A 20,307-nucleotide genomic window follows, 5' to 3' on the forward strand; every position below is an offset into this window, starting at 1 on the left:
GGGAGCCGGAGGGGAATCCAGCTGTGAGGGCTAGCAGGAGCCACGCGGGGGCAGATCTGACTCAGCACTTCCAGTGGTCAGTTCAAAACCAGCCGAAGGGAACAGTGTGTACCTAGCCCAGTTCGAGGAGGGACTGGACATTTACACGGCCCTAACGAATATGCAGCATTAGCATAATTAGTGATGGTGGAAATTCCGGAAGGGGTATTTCAACGTGGTGCTTCAGGGCTTGGGCAGGTCTCTAGTAGCGACAAGAGGCAGATTCTCCCCCACCTGCGACTGCCGGGTTTGTACCCGTCTCTCTGAACCCACTGTCGGAGGCCGGACGCGGGGCTGGACCTGGGGCTGGCTGATCCTACGACACACACCAGGGGCCGTTTGTACACGGGCCTGGCAGAGACGCCAAGGGCACTGAGCAAACTCAGCCCCTCCTGGCCTTTCTTAGTGTGACTTGCCACGGGCTGTGGCAGGGAGGGGGTTAAAAGGCCACCCCCATTAGCCAGGTCGCCCTGCTGGGCAGCATGGAAGGGGGGGCAGGTGAGTCTTGTTCGGAGGGGGTGGGGCCGGGCAGGTGTTGCGGGGGGGGGGTGTTGGGGAGGGGCTCCCCGCAGCCCGGTGCTGCATGGAATTTGGTTGGGGGCAGGGTGTACTTTGCATAAGGAGCCCCCCAGCCCCCGCCCCCAAACGCTCTGCAGTTGCATCCAGTGGGGACCCTTCCCTTGCCGGAGTCGCTTGCAGCCTGTTGCTCTTCTCGCCCGTTGACGTGTTTTGCAGCCTTTAGGGAACGTTCTCATCCCCAGCGGGGGAAACTGAGGCAGCGGTGGGCTGTGTTACTGTGCCCGGCGGGTCAGTGGCAGAGTGGGGCTGAGAACCCAGGAGTCCTGCACTAGCGCCTAGTTCAACCGATCTCCCTGGGTTAGAAAAGCCACAGTAACGAATCCTGTCCACAGGCCAGGTCCCTCCCTCCCCCAGGAACAATGGCTGTGTTGTATCAAAGGAACAGATGCTGTTTCTGGCAGGGAGGCAAAGTGCAGTGTAAACCCCTGGGGGCGGGGAGCTTTACCTGGCCGGGGGCTTTGCTGGGACTTGCCAGGGGCTGGCGGGCAGCGCCTACGCGGTGCTGGCATCTGCAGCAGGGTTCAGAAATGCGAGCGCCAGCCAGCTGAGGACAGGGCTGGAACCCGGGGGCGTGGAGGTCCCCTTGCGGCGGGAATGCCGGGGCTGGGTTTGCTGGCGCTCTCCTGGCCCGGTGCGTGGGTATTTTACCCAGCTGGTGGGTCTCCCGGGAGTGCACTGGGAAGCAGCTGGTGATCGGCTTAGGCTGCCCACGGCTGGGCACAGACAGTCTCAGCTCAGGCACGTGGCGATTCTCGAATGCCGCCTGGCGGGATCGCCGCCGTATGCCAGCCCGTGCCCCTGTGGGGTAGGGGGCTGGGGACTGACACAGCCCCCTGGGGAAATGCACTGGAGCTGCCGGACTCTGGGATCTCTCCAGGGGCCTGATCCTGCCCCTTCTGAGCTCTGTGCAGGATCAGTCCCTGAACCTCGCAGCGCTGCACTGTGCCAGCCCTGGGCCAGTGTCCGGGCTGTCACTCCAGCCTCCTCGCTGCTCCGCCTGCCCCAGAGAACCAGCTCCCCCCGGGCCTGATGTCGCTTCCTCCTCTGAGTCCCGTTGAAAGTCAGGCAGGAGGAGCCGGGAGGGCGTCGGTGCGGGAGAGAAGACGGGACGTGTTAAAGTCTCCTGAGTTTGGGAATCTCTTATTGCCCGGGGGGGAGCGTGCTCGCGAGCAGGTGGGCTGGAGTGGGGAGGACTTAGGGTGTTTGCACGTGGCGTCTGTGTGTACGTGCTCTGGGTGCGAGAACATGGGCCCGCCGTGCTCGGGAGAGGTGTGTGTCCCACGCACATGCAACGGGGGCATGTTTGGGTGCCAGGGTAGGCCACACGTGTGGTGAACTCCGCACGCCTGGGAGCTGAGCTGGCTGCTTTGTGCCCGCTGGCTGTGCAGATCAGCCATCGGCCGGGCTGAGCGTGGGGTGCTGAGGGCGATGGCCCGGCGATAAGTGGTTGGGTTGGGCCACAAGCATGTGAGACTGGGCTTGTGGGAGGAGCTCTAGGTGCCTCCGACACAGCCCTGCCCCTATTTTACGTCGGGGGAAACTGAGGCACAGAACAGTTAAGTGACTTGCCCAAGACCTCAGAGGAAATCCGAGTCAGAGATGAGAAGAGAACCTAGGAGTTCTGGATCCCTGTCCTGTGCCTCACCCTTCCTCCCTCTAGATGTGCTGAGGCCAGCTGCAGAGACCCAGGGCCTGTGCCTAGCAGGGAGACACGACTGTGTAGCGAGGGAAGAATGCCCCATGCAATCCCACTCTGCTTTATTCCCCAGGGAGGAGCTGGATGGGGCCAGCGGAGGGAGGGAAGCCCTTTAAAATATCCCCACCCTGGCCCTACCGTTTGCTTCAATCCGGCTAGGACCTGCCCCGGTTCCTTGGCAGCGCCTCTGCTCTGTGCCGAGGGCCCACCGCGGTGCCTGGCGCCTGGGCGTGAGCGGGATGGTCGATCGCTAATGGGGATAGAAGGGTTCCCAGGGATCCCTTTGCTGGATGGACTGCACCGAATCGGGTGCGTTTTGGACTGAAAGTGCCGATCAGCCTGGAAGCAGCACAGCGGGGCAGGACCGGGGCCACACGTGCTCAGTGACTCCTGCTCACGTGACCTGAGGGGTTTTCCTGCCTGCTGACCGGCAGCGTTTTCCTGGTGTGGTGATGCCGGGCGCTGGACGCAACCCAGCTCCCCTGGAACTGCGTCGGCTCTGCAGGGACAATGGCTGGCCTGGCGTCTTGCTGTTGACATCAGTCGGGCCAAGATGTCACCGCCTGAGAATAAACCAAAGTATTGTAGGCCCTGAGCTACTAAAACCAGGCACGTGGGTGTTTCCAGGGACTGCTCCCACGCAGATCTGCCTAGGAGCAGGTCTCTGGAGTTCGCAGACACCCTCCTTGCAGGTCAGAGCGGCCTGCGAGAGTCCCTCTGTGGTTCTGTAATGCAGCCCTGCAGCCCTGTCTTAGAGAGAGGAATGGCAGGAAACTGACCTGGCTGGTTTCACGCTCCCTAGCTGAGTGAGCTGCAAAAAAAAAAAAAAAAAAGTAGAGGAAGGTAAATTACACAGCCTCCGGGCTGGAAAAAAGAGATCTGGGATTTTCAAACATTCTCTCCGTTTCAGATCAGTCTGGAGAATGGGAGCCTGGGAAGGCGATTCTCACTCTTGATGCCGAGTCTTGAAATTGTGTCAAATACCGAACTCGTAGCATTGCAGGGGGGGCTTCTGTTTGCAGGTTGCATTGTTTGTGGCATGTTAAACCAACCGTGCAGCTACGCAGAGACCGGGTGTGTTTTAGCTGATACAATCCTATATAACGTATTTAGCGCTTTTCATCCGTCGCGCTCAAAGGAGCAGTGTCATTTCCAGGTGTAAAATGGGGAAACTGAGGCACAGAGCGGGACACTAAGGTCACACCCAGCTGGGACTCAAACCTAGGTCTCCTGAGTTCCAGTTCAATGCTCTAGCCATGCTGCCTGCACAGCTATAGGGAGGAGCCCCGCCCAGATACTATGGTGATGGGCAGTTGGAGACCATATAAGTACCCAGGGCTTTTCTGATTTAGTGTTGGGCAGCGCTTGTGCTGGGCCTTGGCAGCGATGGGTGCAGGGGCGGCAGGTTTGTATAATTTTTGGTGGTGCCCAGAATGATTCCAGGTCCTGCCCCCCTCCCCCCACCTGCCTTTGGCTCTGGGAGGGGCAGGAGGTGGGGTATAGGGAGGATGCAGAAGGGGGTTGGGGTGCAGGAGGGGGCACAGGAGGCAGGCTCTGGGAGGGAGTTGGGGTGCGGGGCTCTGGGCTGGGTCAGGGGGTTCGGGGGCAGGCTCTGGCAGGCAGTTTGTGTGCAGGGGGCGGGCTCGGCTGGGGCAGGGGGTTGGGGTGCAGGAGGGGTGAGGGGTGCAGGCTCTGGGAGGGAGTTTGGGTGCTGGGTCTGGGCTGGGGCAGGGGTGCGGGGGGGGGGAGGGGTGTGGCGCTTACCTTGAACGGCTCCCGAAAGCGACCCGCACACCCATCTGGCAGCGGCTCCTAGGTGGGGGAGCCGGGCTGGGGTGTCCATGCACCGTTGCCCACAGGCACTGCCCCCGCAGTTCCTGGCCAATGGGAGCTGCGGAGTTGGCGCTCAGGGCGCGGGCAGCGCGCAGAAACACACACACCCGGGGCCACGGGGATGTGCCAGCTGCTTCCGGAAGTGGTGCGGAGCGAGGCCTGGCAGGAAGCCACCTTAGCCTCGCTGCACTGCCGGTGGCAGTGGCCGATGCCCCCGGGCCCTTTTAAATCACCCGGGGGTGGCAGGCAGGGCTGGGAGATGCTCTGGGGGAGGCGTGCAGGGGCCGCAGGCAGGGTCGGGGGAGAGACTTGGCCCTGAACATTGGTGGAGCCGGGCCCTTGGGCCCTGAATATTCCTGGAGCATGGGCACCATGGACCCACAGAACTCGCCACCCTGGGTGGGCGGGCTGAGGAACAGATGTTCCCTTCCCTGCCTGTGATCACTTAATCGGGGAGTGGAGCATCCCCATCTCTGACCCTTCAGAGGGAGACGGGAAGGAGGGCGCGAGCGGGTGTGGAGAGCCGGGGGCTGGCCTGCAGGACTCCAGGGCAGCTGGAGGGCCCGAGCGATGGATTAGCACCGCAGAAGTGTGGCTGTATCCGCCCTGCTCTGAACAGCTCACCGGCCGGGCCCAGCTTCCAGGCTGCCGTGGAGCAGTGGGGGGGGGGGTTGGTTCCCTGTGGCACTGCCATGCCTGGTCCTAGGATCCCATTGCACAGGATTGCACCATGTCGGCCCCCGGGGACAGCTGGGGCCCGTCGTGTGCAGCCGGCGCAAGCACAGAATGAGGGGTGAGCTGCAGGCTGGCAGCTGGCAGGAGCGGGCGTGGGGCAGGGCAGGTGAAGTAGGGGCTGGATGTAAGCTGGATACCTGGCAATGCTAGGTGAGTGCCAGGCTCTGCCCGGGGCCGTGGGAGACGCCAGCCCCCGTCGGAGCCATGGCCCGGCTGGCCTGAGACATGCCCTGCGGCTCGGACAGCGGTGGCCATGCGGGGTGACTCAGGATGCCGTCAGGGCTGGGGACTGCAGGCTGCACCGCCTGGCCTGTCTCCAGCGCTCCCAGAGCAGGACTGGATGGTGGTGTCCCCGGAGGAAGCCGCCCAGCAGGGCCCCGAGGAAGACGCATGTTGCCTCTCGATCTCTGGGTTCTCCTGAGTGAGCAGCTGGAGAGCTGAGCTCCCGGGAGGGCTCCCCTCAGAGAAATTGGCCCGTCTGGCCTTGTCGCGTTGCTGGAGGTGGCCAGCAGCAGCCAGAGCCCGGGCTGTCACTTGTCTGGTGCAGGCCTCGGGAGGTCTGGGGCAGCAGGAGGGGGGGAGGTCCTGTCCTGGGGTCCTGGCTTCTCTTCCCCCACCTCGATCGCTTTCCCTCCATCCTGATCCACAGCCCCCCTCACTCTGCTCTGCTGCGCCCTCTCAGTCCCAATCCACAGCCCCTGGCTTTTCCAGCCCAGCGCTCCCTCTGGCCCCGTACCCCAGCTCTGCCGCTTCCCCTCGATATCCCCCCAGCTAGCCCAGCCCCGGCCTTCCTGGCACTGGAACCAGCCCGGGACCGAGGGGAATCCCGCGAGCGAAGGCAGGGCCTGACCCCAGCCCGCCTGCTCCTCCAGGCCGGGCCCGTCTCAGAGCGCCGGCGGTGCTGACGTGCCAGGCGGGTCTGGCCTCATGGGTGCCCGGCAAATGGAGAATGGGCACCCCGTGCGCCCCGCTGCTTTCGCTCTGCCCCACAGCCCAAATCTCCCGACGCTCGGGGTCCTCCGAGGGGTCCCCCTTCTGCTCGACCCCTGGCTCTGCCCTGCCCAGCTGGGTCTGCAGCGAGGGGCTCAGCGAGGCCGAGATCCTGGCTCCGAGACAGGAGGTGGCGAAAACTCCTCTTTTGTTCCGTAACCTGGGGCGGGGAGGCCGTTCCCCAGCCCCAGTGTGTGAGCAGCCGGCGAGGAAAAGCAGGAGGGGACCGGGCCGCATTTCGAACATTCCTGCTGGAGTGAACTGCTCAGGAACATGACTCCTGGAGCGAGAGGGCGGGCCGGGCCTGCTCCGTGTGCACTGTGCAGTCACGAAAGAACGAGGCAAAGGGGGGTAGGCAGGCGAACCCTGAGCCCCGGGGCAGGCTCTGACAGCGCGGCAGGCAGCTCGGCACAATGTGCTCAGTATGTTCCCGAGGAGCCGAGCTGCTGCCGTGGGCCGGCGCGCTCCGGCGTACCTGTGCCGCCGAGGCGATCCTTGGCTAGGTGCCAGCGGCTGCGCTTTCCTCCCCCTCCTCCGCCCCGGCCTGCGCCTGGCTTTCCCGCAGCAGCCTGGAGAGTTTGTTTTGGTTGGTGTTTCTGTCCCGGGCGGCCCCTCTTTGTCCCCCCCGGTTCCCTGCGCTCGGAGCCGGGGAGGTGAGCTCGCTACTGAGTCCTGCTCTCTCTCTCTCTCTCGCAGGGTGCAAGCTGTCCTGTCACAGGAAATGCGAAGCCAAGGTAAGGAGCTGCCCCCTTCGCAGCGAACTTTCCGTGTGTCCTGGGTCCCGGGCGGGTGGGAGTCGCTCTGACTCGGGAAGGGGCGGGGGGCTCTGCTCTCCTCAGCTTCGTTTCTGTGCTTGGGTCCTGATTGTCGCTCAAGGTGACACACTCTGGTTACAAAGCGCCGCTGGGGACCTGGGCTGCTCCCTGCCGCCCGCGGGGAAGTAAAGCTCATCCCTCCTGTTCCTTTCCTTTGTGCGCCCAGGAAACGTTGGTGCCTTTCCGAGCTGCCGCTGGGCACCCAGCGAGCCTTGGGCAGGGGTAGCTGCTGCTTTGCAGGTGAACGATCTTTCCTACTCCCGGCCCCTAAAAGCCGGGTGAGATCCGGGCCCCGGGGAGGTCAGGGGGACTTTTGCTGTTGATTTCACTCTGGGCGTTTAAAGCGCACACATTTCCAACTGGTTCGCTTAGCTCCCCGGTGTGCCCCCTTCACGGCAGCGAGGGCGGAGGAGTTCTTGTCTCAGTGCTGCCCGGCCTGCTCGGATGGTCGTTGGTTGCAGCTGGTGGAGATGCCGATACTCGGCCCCTGATCTCGGCATCGGCTGCTGGTTGGGGATGGCTTGGTCTCGAGCCGGGGGCTGCTGGGAGCTTGCCTGGCTGATCTGGGTTTGTGGTGTCCCTGGGGCACTGGGGGAGAGCGCGGCTGGTGCTCTCGTGCCGGCTTTCCTTCGGGGGCATGTGCATTGCACCGCACGGGGGCATCTGGGCAGGGTGCAGCCGCAGGCTGGGTGCGTGGGGCAGCTTCTTGTATCCCGGGCGCCCGCCAGTCCGTGGGCCCGTAACCCATCGTGCTGCAAATATGCAGTGGATGCAGCAGGTCAATTTGGGGTGATGTGCTTGAAGAGTCTAGTCCACTGGCCTCCCAAAGCCCCCCGTCCTGCTCCTTCACCTGCCTCTGCCTCTCGGACGCTTGCTGCTCCTCCTGGCTCCTCTGGGAGAGGCCGCGGGTTTCCTCGTCTGCTGCTGGCTTCTCCTCCTCCCGTTGTTTCCCCTGCATCTCGGAAGCGCCGGGGCCCGTGTCTGTTCCGACTCGCGGTGCACAGGCCCGCGTAAGCCCTAGTTGCCCTGCTCCATGGAAGGGTGTTGATGGAGAAGGTCGTCCATCCTTGCATGGGGGAGAGGGGGGTTGCACAGAAGATCTGGGTATGAAACAGGGTCTCGGCCACCATCTGCTTGCGCTGTTGGATGCTGCGTGAGGAGGGAGAAGGGGAGGAATCTCCTCAGGTTGGCTGACAGGAGGACAGGTGACGCTGTCCCCAAACCCAGCCTAGGACCTGGCCATGGAGAGGGGGCCGGAGCGCCTGGGAGTCACTGCACTGGTGGTGTCTGATGCAGCTTTCTCCCCATGTCTCTTCTCCAGCTGCCAGGAGCCACCCTGGTACGGCAAAGCCCCGAGCCGGGTCTCTCTGCTGGGGTCCCCCCTCTGCGTGGGGTGTGCGCCGGATGATAGCTCTGGAGCATGTAGAGAACGGAGCTGGTGTCACCCACGGGACGGTGTGTTCTGCGTCCCCCTCTGTGCTGCTCCACACAGGGTCTGTCTCTGGCACTGCTCCAGTGCCAGGCCCCTGAACCCCCAAGCTGTTAGCTCTGTGGGCCCTGGGTCAGTGCCCAGTGTGGGGCTGTCTGTCCTCACTATCTGTGCTCCTCCGAGACTCTTCCACTTTGGCTGCTGCCGGTCCCTCCTCGGTGCTGGTCTCCCCAAAATGCAGCCACCCCTTCCCTCAGCTGGCCCTGGAAACGACGACACATCCAGCCCACCCTGGGGACACTCCACTGCCTTTCTCTGCAGTGCTCACAACCCACCATAGATCCTTCTCCTCACCCCTACGTCCTTAGGAAGACAGGCACCGGCAAAATGGATCGGACCCCAGGTCCATCTAGCCCCGTATCCCATCTCTGATCGTGGAAGGTGTCAGAACCCTGCAGCAGCAGATGGGAGATGATCTCCTTTGTTAGGTCTCTAATAGCGATTGGCTCACCCCGGAAGCAGGGAATTTAATATCCTGTCCCAAAGTTGTCCTACCATTAACTGGAATAACTCTGGATATCCTCATTAGCCAGAGAAATGTCCAATCCCTTTCTGAGACCTGCAACGTTTCGGGCCACAGCAACTTCCTGGGGCAGTGAGTTCCACTGTCTTTCTCCCGAGTGGAAGCAGTTCTGCAGAAAAGGACCTAGGGGTTACAGTGGACGAGAAGCTGGATATGAGTCAACAGTGTGCCCTTGTTGCCAAGAAGGCCAATGACATATTGGGGTGTATAAGTAGGGGCACTGCCAGCAGATCGAGGGATGTGATCATTCCCCTCTATTCGACATTGGTGAGGCCTCATCTGGAGTACTGTGTCCAGTTTTGGGCCCCACACTACAAGAAGGATGTGGAAAAATTGGAGAGAGTCCAGCGGAGGGCAACAAAAATGATTAGGGGGCTGGAGCACATGACTTATGAGGAGAGGCTGAGGGAACTGGGCTTGTTTAGTCTGCAGAAGAGAAGAATGAGGGGGGATTTGATAGCTGCTTTCAACTGAAGGGGGGTTCCAAAGAGGATGGATCTAGACTGTTCTCAGTGGTGGCAGATGACAGAACAAGGAGTAATGGTCTCAAGTTGCAGTGGGGGAGGTCTAGGTTGGATATTAGGAAAAACTTTTTCCCTAGGAGGGTGGTGAAGCACTGGAATGGGTTATCTATGGAGGTGGTGGAATCTCCTTCCTTAGAGGTTTTTAAGGTCAGGCTTGACAGAGCCCTGGCTGGGATGATTTAGTTGGGGATTGGTCCTGCTTTGAGCAGGGGGTTGGACTAGATCCCTCCTGAGGTCTCTTCCAACCCTGCTAGTCTATGATTCTAAGAGCCGGACCCCCTGGTCTGGAACGGCCTCTCCGCTCATAGGCAGTGACTCATGGTTCTGCAGTCCCCATCTGAGACGCCACCGTCTCTGATTCCCACCACTCCCTCACTGAACTATCCCTGCTGCTCCACTTCCTCGGCCGGCCGCCCCAACCCTTGTCTGCCTGCGTCTCCGGCCGCCCTGCCTGCCCGAGAGTTCCCTATTTCCTAGGCAGACTGTGCTTGGCTGTTGGGCGTCTGAGAGGCTCCTTGGTGGAAGACGCAAGGCAAACATGGCGCTGGTGGCAAGAGGCAATGAGATGTGTTTTCTCTTTTCTTCCTGAGCTTTGCCCTGCTGTGGAAAGACCCTTCCCGTTGCCATGTTTCTCCTCGCTGTCACTGCTGGGTGTACAGAGCATCAGGTGTTAAGCTCCGCCCACAACCTTAAACTCCACCCACAGCTTCAGTGGAAGGGCTTCAATGAGTGTCGGTGAGCTAGGGAACACGGCCCTCATTAGGTTTCAGAATCAACGCTCCGTGCTGTCGTGTCTGTGTGCCGACTCAAGAGGGCAGCGCCGGAGTGGTTCATATTCGGGAGGTTTTCTTCACGACCGTGAAGGCCAGAAACAAAAATAATTGTTTTGTTAAATGAAACCACCTGGCTGGAGTGTCCAGGCTGCCTGGTTAGAGACGTGCAGTCCCGCGCAGTGTCCTGTGGCCTGGGATGCCAATACTGACATGGGAACGGCGGGCCCAATTCTGGGAGGTGCAGGAGGCGCCCATGCAGCGAGGGGGACGTCCCTTCTGTGCTGGGGGTACTGCCCCAGCCTCCCTCCTGATCCGTGTCTGTGCTGGGACTCCAGAGGGCGGTGGGGTTGGGCGTGTTTCCCAGGTTAATGGCTGCAGCAGTGCTTAGATGCTGTACGTAGGACGACACAGTGCTGGTATTAAGGTTCAAGAGACCCGGGTTCGCTTCCCAGCTCTGGGACCTAGGACAAAGCAGTTTAATTTTTCTCTGCCTCAGTTTCCCCTCTGCACAGTTGAGACTATCCTCCCTTTGTCTGCCCTGTTAGACTGAGAGCTCCACGGGGAGCCTGCAGTCCTGCTTTGGCTGGGTGCATTGGACTGCTTGTGCCCTTGTCTCCGCTGGCATCTCCCCTCGTTGCACTCTGGCAAGAGGTGCAGTGTTGGGATTGTTCGCGTAGGTGGAGGACTGGTGATCTCATCTCCGAGGTAGCTAGCATGTGGCATGGACGCCAGGGCCCTGTCTACACTAGGGTTGAGCAGCAGCCGGAGAGCTCCCCAAGTGACTGTGCATCCGCAGCCTGTGTGTGTCCTGATCTTGGCTTCAGGGCTTGAGCTGGGTCTGCTCATTATTCCTGGGACTTAAAGCAGCACCTGGGACCCCAGTGGAAATCAGGGCCCCGCTGCGCTAGGCCCTGTACGTATCCCTAATAAGGGGCAGTCGAAATAGACGAGACAGAGGAAGGCGGGTGGGGAATGACTTGGCCGGGGCGCTGGCAGCTGTTCTTTTAGCTGAGGGCTCTTGGCCCCAGGTTCCCGGGGTTGCTCAGCGAGGAAGAGCTGCAATGCTCTAGCCGTGGGCGCCGGACAGACTGCAAAAGTGGCCCAGCCGCCCCGCCCTCATGCCAGCAGGGAAGGGGCCTCCGTGCTTATGCCACCCAGCTCCTGCCAGGAGCCAACGGGCAGGGGCCAGGGCCCCCTTTATTGCACTCTGCTGAGTTCAGGCTCTCCGAAGCAGGGGGCAGCGCCCTGTCTCCCGTGCACAGAGTTGAGCATCAGACGAAGAGGGTGGGGGAGAGATACCAGCCCTTTGGTTTGGCCTGGCGCAGCTCCAGCGGAATAAATCAAACTCCCAATGTTTCTGGCCCGGCCAGCCCGTCATTTTGGGTCTCTGTGGCTACGGCTTCAAACCCCAGCCGAGCCCTCGGGCTGTCACGTTTCCAAACCCCCGCGAGCCGCCAGCGCGCTCCATCCACCGCGGCGGCCGCTGCTGCTCCCGCTTACCCAGATGGGCTCCGTCTCGCTCGTTAGCCTGATCAGAGCAAAAATAAATAAATAACCCTGCCCTTGGGTCTGAGGTTATTGCCCCTCTCCCCCCACAAGTGTCTTTGAGATTTTACGCCCCATAGGAAGAGGAGAGGGGGAAATCTCAGTAGGTGGCGTCCGGTGCTGTGGAGACCCTACAATAACACAGGGCTCTGGGGAGTAACAACAATGGGCGTTTGCAGAGCGCGCGGGGATGGCGGGTGCTGCAGCCCTGGAAAGGGCTGCAGGCGCTTGATTTTTTTTGTAAATCCATCACTGGGGCTGCCAAGAAACAATTAGACGACAACCACCGAAAAAACCAAATCCGGCTCATTTAAAAAAAAAAAAAAAAAGGCAGCAGGACTAAGCTCCTCCCATTGCCGTGTGGGGCAGTTAACTCCTCAAATGCTGGACTGGCACCTGGGCGGTTTGTGCCAGTCTCAGGTGCGTGGGCAATGTACTCTAGGGCGGGGGCTCCCACCCTTTGTCTTTGCTCCCCCATCCTACAGAAGCTCCACGGCCCACCTGGGTTTCTGTAGATAAGAGCCAGGGCCGGCGTTAGGGGGCAGCAAGCGGGGCAGTTGCCGGGGGCCCCACGCCGCAGGGGGCACCACCAAGCTACATTGCTCAGGCTCCGGCTTCAGCCCTGGCTGGCGGAGCTCGGGGCCCCGGGCTGCAGTCCCATGCGGCAGGGCTCCGGCTTCAGCCCTGGCTGGCGGAGCTCGGGGCCCCGGGCTGCAGTCCCATGCGGCAGGGCTCCGGCTTGGCCCCGGGCTGCAGTCCCATGCGGCAGGGCTCCGGCTTCAGCCCTGGCTGGCGGAGCTCGGGGCCCCGGGCTGCAGTCCCATGCGGCAGGGCTCCGGCTTCAGCCCTGGAGAGCCCTTAGAGAGTCTAACGCCCACCCTGCTTGGTGGCCCCTCTGGACCCTGCTTGCGGCCCCCCAGGGTCCCCGGACCCCTACTTGAGAACTACTGCTCTAGTCTATTACCAGGCTGGGTTTTTAGGGTTGGAGTTCGGGGGCAAAGGGAACATTTGCTTTTGGTGCAGGGAGGGGGGACCCATCCTAAAAGTTAAAATTGCCAGCAGATCTACTAGCCCGACTAGCTTCGTAATTATTAGTCTAGTCAGTAGCTCTGAGGTGCAAGGGGCTGTACCACCGCAGAGCAAGAGCCAATCCCAGCCCTGAAGACTTTACAATCTACACAGATGCTGCATAGAGAGGAGGCCCAAGGCCCGGAGGCGGCCGGGTACGCTCCGGCGGTCCCGCAGGGGGGCGGTGGTGACATCAGGACTTGACCCTGGACCAGCTGTGTCCTGACGTAGCGTCTTTCTCCTGGCAAGGTCGTCCTTCCTGGCCAGCCACGGCAGTGCCCCTTTAAAAAGCACCAGCCCAGGCCAATCACCTGACCGGGTCTGTAAAAACCTGTTGGGTTCTGTTTGGTGTGAAGCAGAAGAGGTTTGGCCGGCGCGGAAAGGGCTGTGTCTATACATCAGCGGCAAAGGCGGGGGAATGGGGCAATGGTCTCGAGACTATTCTAGTCCTTGGGGGAAGGCCGGCCTGCTGTGTGTGTTCCCAGCCAGCAAACGGGGCAGGTCCGAGCCTTTCTCTTCGCCACTCCGCAGGCCAGAAGGATGGGTGCAAAGTTACCGTCTGCTCCGGGAGCGGGGCAGGGAATTCAGCTCCCAGCCCCAGTTTCCCGTGGGGGCATTAGTTAGAGACCTTTGCAGCGGGGGGACCGCGGGCAAAGCCAGCCACAAAGCCAACCACGGCTTGAAAGAACAGGCCCAGTCACTGGGCTGGGGAATCTGGGAGATGTAGGTTCAAGCCCTGCTCTGCCACACCCTCGGTGCTGTGACCGTCGGTCAGCCGCTCAGGTACGCCCGCATTGCACGCAAAGCCCGGATCCGTGGGACTCGTGTTCCCAAGCCTGGGTTCGAGCGTCCACGCTGCACTGGGAAACCGGCTTTGCAACCGCCCTGCTGCGTCCACGCTGCAGTCTGCAGACCCGGTCCGAACCGTGTGCGCTCGTATCGCTGTGGGGGGGTTGCCGCATAGCCCGTTGCAGGAGAACTTGGTTCTCCGGCCCGTGAGAATAGAGCGGACCTGTGTGGGGTCGTCTCGCCACGTCTCACGTCCCTGGTGCTGCAGTGGGGGTAGCAGCCTGCCCTGCCTCACGGGGCAGGGGGTTGTGAGGATAGATACGTCGCACTATGAGGAGCTCAGGTGCTCCGGGGATGGGGGCCGTCGTGAGACAGGTAGCTCTGCGTTTCAGAAGCCGCGCCTGCACTTTGCCGGGCTCAGCGTCTCGTCGCCCCGGAGGATCGCGTGCAGAGAGGGCTGTGTCCACACAATGAATGCTTGTGGTGGGGTGCATTGAAATCCACAGAGGAGCAGGGCCAGTGATGCGACCAGCAGAGACTACAGTTCCCAGCGTGCAGTGCGCTGCTCAGCTCAGGATGGAGCACTGCATGCTGGGACTTGTAGTCCCCATGAGCTACAGCGGTGGGTTAAAGTCAAGGCTGGCTGCAGCCTTTTCAGCACAGGTGTGTTCGATGCGCCGAGGGGAGATGCCTTCCAGCCCAGGCAACTTCAGCATTCGTGTCCCTTGGGAGGTGGCTGAAACCAGAGGACTTGGGCAAAGTTTTTTCCTCTCTCCTTTTTGCGTGCAGAGGGCTCCCTAGGCCGGACCGTTCGAGCGATGGTTGAGCACTGCAGTCGGTGCAAAGGCAGGGAGCTGAGGACTTCGGGCAGCGCTGCTAGAGCGTAGGACAGTTGCTGTGTAGAGGAGTAGAAGGAGTTGATTAGATCAAGTCGAGTCAACTTAATCTGTCGCTGCATCTTGAAATCCTAATCTGCAGCACTGCCGACCCCGAGACCTCCAAAATCCCGGGATTGGCTGAATAACCATGAGATTTTATTTATTTATTTTTAAATACATGGCTTTTAGGTTCTGATTTGTTTTCTGGCGGTGTCGTCCTTGCAGGTCGCGGCCATGACCTTTTCCCCCCCAAACCACAAGGGCTAAAAAACTTTTTTTTTTCTTTTTTTAAACAAAAGCTGTGATTTTTCGGTAATCCCTGGGTCCAGGAACTGGGGCTTTAGAAAAAGCAGCACGTATCACGAGGCTCGTGATAAAATCGTGCGAGCTGGCAGGGCTGTAGCCCAGCTGAGGCCAGGCGGGGTGGGGGAATGAGGCCCGCCGTGTGAACTGGGGGAGTGGCGCCCCCTGGAGATCAGAGGGGAGTACTGCCCAGGATGGAGTTGGACTTGTCCTCTGCATGACGCGCTGCTGTGTGTGATAGACACTGAACCGCAGAGGGTTGGGGGAGGGACTCCTTCGCTGCTTACTGTCACTGTCAGATTGGCTTGCGCTATTAATAAGGCTTACCTCAGGCTTCAGGCATCCTTCCCTCCCTGCATTCCTGGTGATGGAGCTGCTGAGCCCCCCGGCCCCCACCAGAGAGCTGTTTCCTTCAAGCCCGCTCCACATGCATTCAGCCCTTGATTGCTCAAATTGCTGCCATCTGGTCAATGTTACGGTGAAACTTCCTGAGGCTGGTTGTAAAACACCAGGCCTGGGTCTTGGGGCACCAGGGCTGCCGCTTGCAGAGATGCTGGACCTTTATGCTCCCGGGAGCGTCCCGGGGAAGGAAGGCGCCTCGGTGCGGAAGGAATCCGGATCCTTTTCCAGAGGCCTGATGAAGTTCATTATAGATCAGCTCTTCCCACGCTGCCCTGACCTGGAGGGACCCCTCCTAGGGATGGGAGGGGCCGGCAGCCTCTGGAGCTTGCTTAAGCCTCGGTGCCAGTGGTGGGGTGGGCTGGGATGTGGCTCTCTCCTGTCTTGCGTCTGCGCGAGTGAGATCAGAATCAGGCCCTGGGGGACAAAAGTCTCCCCCTCGTTCCCCTGAGCTCTCCAGCTCCCTAATATCCTTGCCCACCCTCACGAGAATGGCCGTCGGAGGAGATCCAGCTGCCCCGGGTTTGTCCTGGTAGGGCTGGTGGCGAGGATGGGGCTTGTCTGGCTTGTGATTGCAGGGTGGCCCCCGAGGGCCACACATGCCTGTTTTGTTATTGTAGGGTCTCCTCTGAGGGCTGGGCTGCACTCCGGGGCTCACAGCCGGGCTGTTCACATGCCCTGGGTGCCTCACCCTGCTTGGGGATAGCGGAGTCCCTCAAGAGTGAGCCACATTCACTCCGGTAGCATTTCTGACCTGGCCAGACACAGGAAATGCTAAACTGCTTTGCAGTGGCTGCTCCCAGGAGAGATCCCTGCTCCACCACGAGCAGATGAGCCGGGGCTCTACCTTGGAGCCACTGGTGCCTCTGGGTGCTCTATGCTGCCCCATAAAATCCTTCCCTTCACCCCACCCCTTTCCCTCCCCAGGGCGTGTCCTGAAATGCTGCCTTGAACCATGCACCCGGAGAGAGCACGGTGTGGCGTGCTCAGCTGTCCTTGCATGAGCAGGAGTTAGGGACGCCCCTAGTGGCGATGCTGGGCAGTGCAGGCTGGGAGCTGGAGAGCCAGAGAGAACCCCAGGGTCTGTCTGCGGCCAGTGGCCTTGCCACCAAATCCCCTTTATCGTCCCCACAGCTGCGGTCTGCCTGCTCTCGACCCGGGCTGGGAACGCTCCCCCTCGCATACTGGAAGTTGTCACTTGCTGCGAAAAAGCAGTGATATTATATTTACTTGCAATGCATTATTCGACCACTAGATGTCTCTGTGCTGTACAGAACTGCAGGCAGGGTGTGGCCCCTGGTAAACATTAGGGAGACCACAGACCAAGCTGGGGTTCGAGCTGTGTGGAAGCTTCTTTGTATGGTTGAACACCGTTTGTCGTAACTGGCTCTGTGAATACTGCGGTGCTGAGCACGGTGGAGGAGCTCTAGCGAACAGGATACATGGATTCTGACAGGCGAGGTCTGTTACATCGAGTGCCCAGGGAACAATCCAGCAGCGGCCTCAACTTGGAGCGGTTTCCAGAGCTTCCGCAGTCGATGACGCTGTCAGCCTGGAGCCTCTCTCCCTGACAGAGATCCAGAGCCTGAACAGCAACATCCTGGATGGGTTTGTCCCATAGAAAGTTGGCAAAAGTGTGGCTCTGGAGTCGCTCTGCCAGGAGGCTGGACGAATTCCATTTCCCAAGCGCTCTGCTGCGTGTTAGCGTTCGTCCGTGTGGGCCTCCCCAGGGCTGAACGAGCTGTCCAGGGCATCACGGGCAGTGGGGCAGAGGTGGGTGGAGGGCCGTGCGCAGTCCTTATGTTGTCAGGAGTGACCAGGGAACTTCGGAAACTTCTGAATTCAGATGAACAGGCTGAAATGTGGCTGCTCTCTGACCTCTCCCAGTTCCTTTGAGCTCTGCTGACTTGGAGATGTCGGCATGTTCGCGTCTGCTCCCGGCCAGGGACTGGAAAACGGACCGTTCCTCTCCAGCCTGAGTATTTTGCATCTGAGCGTGATTCGGAACCCAAGCAGGGTTTGGGGTTTCTGGTCGGTTCCTATTCTGCCTGCAGGGGTTTGGGTCAGTGCGTCTGCACGGCGCCGGTTCAGTGAGAGCTCGGAGTCTTGAATCGGTTCTTGTTTTCAGCTGCACTGGTTTGCCCAGTCTGAACTGTGAGTGGGGACAGCGCTGTTACGGCCGAGGGTCTTTTAGGCCCCTCTCAGGACATATAACGTTGTGGCATAACAGTAAAGGCTGCAGTAGAGACATATTCTGTGCCCCTTCTTTGCTGGGGAAATGCAGCCCCTCTAGGGTGGAGCAGAGCAGCTGCTGAATGGTGCACAACACTTCCCTGGTGCCAAGGTGATGGACGCCACTGAAACACTAGGATGGCAAGCGGCTGTGTGCGTGTGCAGGATGGGTGGGCAGGCAGAAGACTTTGTTAAAAATGGGGGTGGGGGTGGAGAAAAGCATTAGCAGGATCCGAGGGGGACGGAGGTTTGAGACAACTGAGCAGCTCCTTAGCTGCATACGCAGAGGGGCAGGAGGAGTGCGGCACACGGCCTTGGCCTGGGCTCACGTGGGCTCCTGTGCCATGGGCAGCTTGGGCATTGCAGCTCGGGAAGGCCCTTGCCAGCCCCCTCCCCAGCGCAAACCTCAGCCAAGGGGCTCTCGTCCCGCTTTGGCTGTGTCTTGTTGAATGCTGGACCGACAGCCCTGCAGCCTTTCTCCCCGCCAGGGGTGTCAGCAGGGCAGGCATCCTGCCAGACCCGGGATACGGGGGGGTTCAGAAGGGATCCCCGTCTTTGGCCCTGTTCACCCCTTGTCCTGTCTGCCCAAGTGCTGTGTGTGGCCGATGTGGGCACCCATCTGGAGGCAGCACCACTGGGAACGGGCCGGCGGCGGCAGACACAGCCCCTGGGCCCTGATCCCTTGCCAAGGGCTCGGGAAGCAGGGAGGTGAGGGGAGTTGCTGATCAGACCTGCGGAGAGCCACCTGCAGGGTCATTTTGATGATTCCTCACCCCTCCCGGATTGACTGGCGTTTGTTCTGCCCTGGCGGCCATTCCACGCCCTCCCTGGCAGCCGGTCCCTTCACCCGGGCTATTCTTAGCATCTTCATGTTCTTCCCTAAATATTTCCTCTAAACTCCCCTCCTCCCCTGCTGCAGCCCAAATCCCGTGACCTCTTGTTCTGCCCTGGGCTGCTCATAAGCAGAGATGATCCCTGTCTTCTGTGTCGGGTCCCTGCTGCATGTTTGTAGGCAGCTGTCCCGGCAGAATTCCACCCCTCGGCTCGGCACGTCCAGGTCACTTGCCCTCTCCTTGAAAAACATCTTAGCATTCGGAGGGGTGGGAGGCTGTTACACGTATCGCGCTGGTTCATAGAGGCTGCCGTTTAGATCCAAGCCCCGTTGCGCTAGGCAATGTCCGAAATGGAGGCACAGTGAGATCAAGTGATGTGACCAAGGTCACACAGAGAAGCGGTGGCAGAGACTGGAACTGAAGCTGGATCCCCCGAGTCCTAGTTGAGGACCTTCCTTGCGAGGCCATTCGTCCCATTGCCTTCCTCTCGACACTCTCCCATTTGTCCAGGTCTGACACATGGTGCCCAAAGCTTGTGGGAAGGGTCTTGAGCCATTGCCCTGAATCCTGGGGAGCTTAAAGCTAGCAGGAGGCTGGGGTCTGACCTGTCCCTGCAGCGCTGCTGATGGCCGGGGCGTGAACAGAACCAATCGGACCGGTACAAACTCTCCCTCTCTGTGTAGGCCCCGGAAGGAACTGGAGACTGTAATGGAAAGTCTCCAGCTAGTCCCCTTGGTGAGGTGAAATCCTTCCCGTAGCTCTGTGCCCAAGCTGAGCTCCGGCGGCCAGGCCTGGCATCGCGGGCTGGAGATGCCTGCAGCTGGTTGGCCTTTTCTGGGAGACGGCGCGTTCTGTAGAAGCCCCTGGGCCCTGCTGGGGAAGCGGGAAGCTGGGGCATGGACTAAAGACACCCCCCCCCCCCGGTGTGTTTTACCCGGCCGCTCCCCTGCCCCCATTCAGCCCCAGTCTGGCTGGAAGCCCAGCCCCAGGGGCTTGGTAGCTGCTGTCCCAGCCCAGGGCCGTGCCCGCAGAGCACCATGGCGAGCCACGCAGGACAGAAGGCACTTCCCCTCTGCTAGCGGGGGCTGCAGCCCGCCCGCTTGCACCCTGCATGAATTCTCCTGTGGGAGCACCCTGCGACTCCTCGCTCCCCGAGGGGCCGGCCGGCCGGCTGGAGGAGACGTCCCCGGCGCGAGTGTCGGGAGGGGCTGGCTGCCCCAAGTCCGGCCTAGGGATGGGGCTCGGGGTGGCCTGTCCTGCCGGTCGGCCGCGGGGCCTACGCTGCTGTTCGTAGTGGGTCAGGGCCATCAGAGCTAGTGTGGGGACGTCTGCGCTGGCCGGAAATCGCACCCCCGGCTCCAGTGTGGAACCTCCAGCCCGCGGTCCGGGGGCGGTTTGGAGCAGCGGCGCCGGGGCAGTTAGAGGAGAACGGAGGAGAGAGTGAGGGGAAAGGGCTGGAGGGTGTAAGGGGAGTGGGGTGAGTGTGACTGGCAGGGTGACTGTGACGGGGAGGGGAGTGGGGTGTGTGTGTGACTATGTGGGGTGAGTGTGAAGGGGAGGGGAGTGGGGGTCGCGTGTGACTGTGCAAGACGAGTGTGATGGAGGGGAGTGGGGTGTGTTTGTGACTGTGCGGGGCGAGGATGGGGGAGGGGAGTGGAGGGGCGATTGTGTATGTGTGGGGTGGGGCAGGGAGGTGCCGGGAAGGGGCTGTTCTGGGCCAGCTGTGGTTGTCGCCCCCCGTGTCTGTCCCGCAGAGAGCACCTGGCACCTACCCCCCGTCAGCCCCCCCCAGAGGCAGTGCTTCCTCAGCTCGGGGATCGGGCCCGTTCCCATGCCCTGGGAGGACCTGGCTTGTCATCCCTGCTTGCTGTCTGTGTGTGTGTGTGTGTGGGGGGCGGCTGTGGGATCATTACGGCGAGGGGGGGCGCACACAGGAGGCTGCCAGCCAGCGCTTTCCCCCCTCACTCTGTGGGGCTCAGGGCTCCTGGCCCGCGGTGAAGGGGAGCAGGCAGGGATGCTAATTCGGGCCCAGCACACAGTGCCTCATCTGGGAAGCATTAAGCCGCGGCAGATGCCCATGTAAGGCTGTCCCTGCGGCCGGCGAGCGGCCAGCCCCCGGCAGCGAGGCCAGGGGTCAGCACGGTTCTGGGAATTTTTACGTGCCTACAAATCACGGCTCCCTTCTGGCTGGGGTTGTGTGTGCGCGTGGTGTGGGGGGGAGCTCCCCCTTATTCAAGGCTGTTCTTCCCCCACCCCCCGAGAGT

At 61.1% G+C, this 20,307-nt stretch overlaps 1 protein-coding gene across 4 annotated transcripts in view; it reads left to right on the plus strand.

Annotated features, from left to right (window-relative positions):
• The window catches only part of TNS1 (tensin 1), a 267,429-nt gene that overhangs the window by 19,068 nt on the left and 228,054 nt on the right, over positions 1-20,307 (plus strand). For all 4 annotated transcript variants that reach the window (XM_045031936.1, XM_045031937.1, XM_045031938.1 and 1 more), the window contains exon 3: positions 6,569-6,606. In XM_045031936.1, coding sequence (XP_044887871.1) covers positions 6,569-6,606 — 38 coding nt within the window. The remainder of the gene's footprint in view (positions 1-6,568; positions 6,607-20,307) is intronic.

Source organism: Mauremys mutica, chromosome 10, assembly GCF_020497125.1.
Source record: "Mauremys mutica isolate MM-2020 ecotype Southern chromosome 10, ASM2049712v1, whole genome shotgun sequence".
Lineage (NCBI taxonomy): Eukaryota > Metazoa > Chordata > Testudines > Geoemydidae > Mauremys > Mauremys mutica.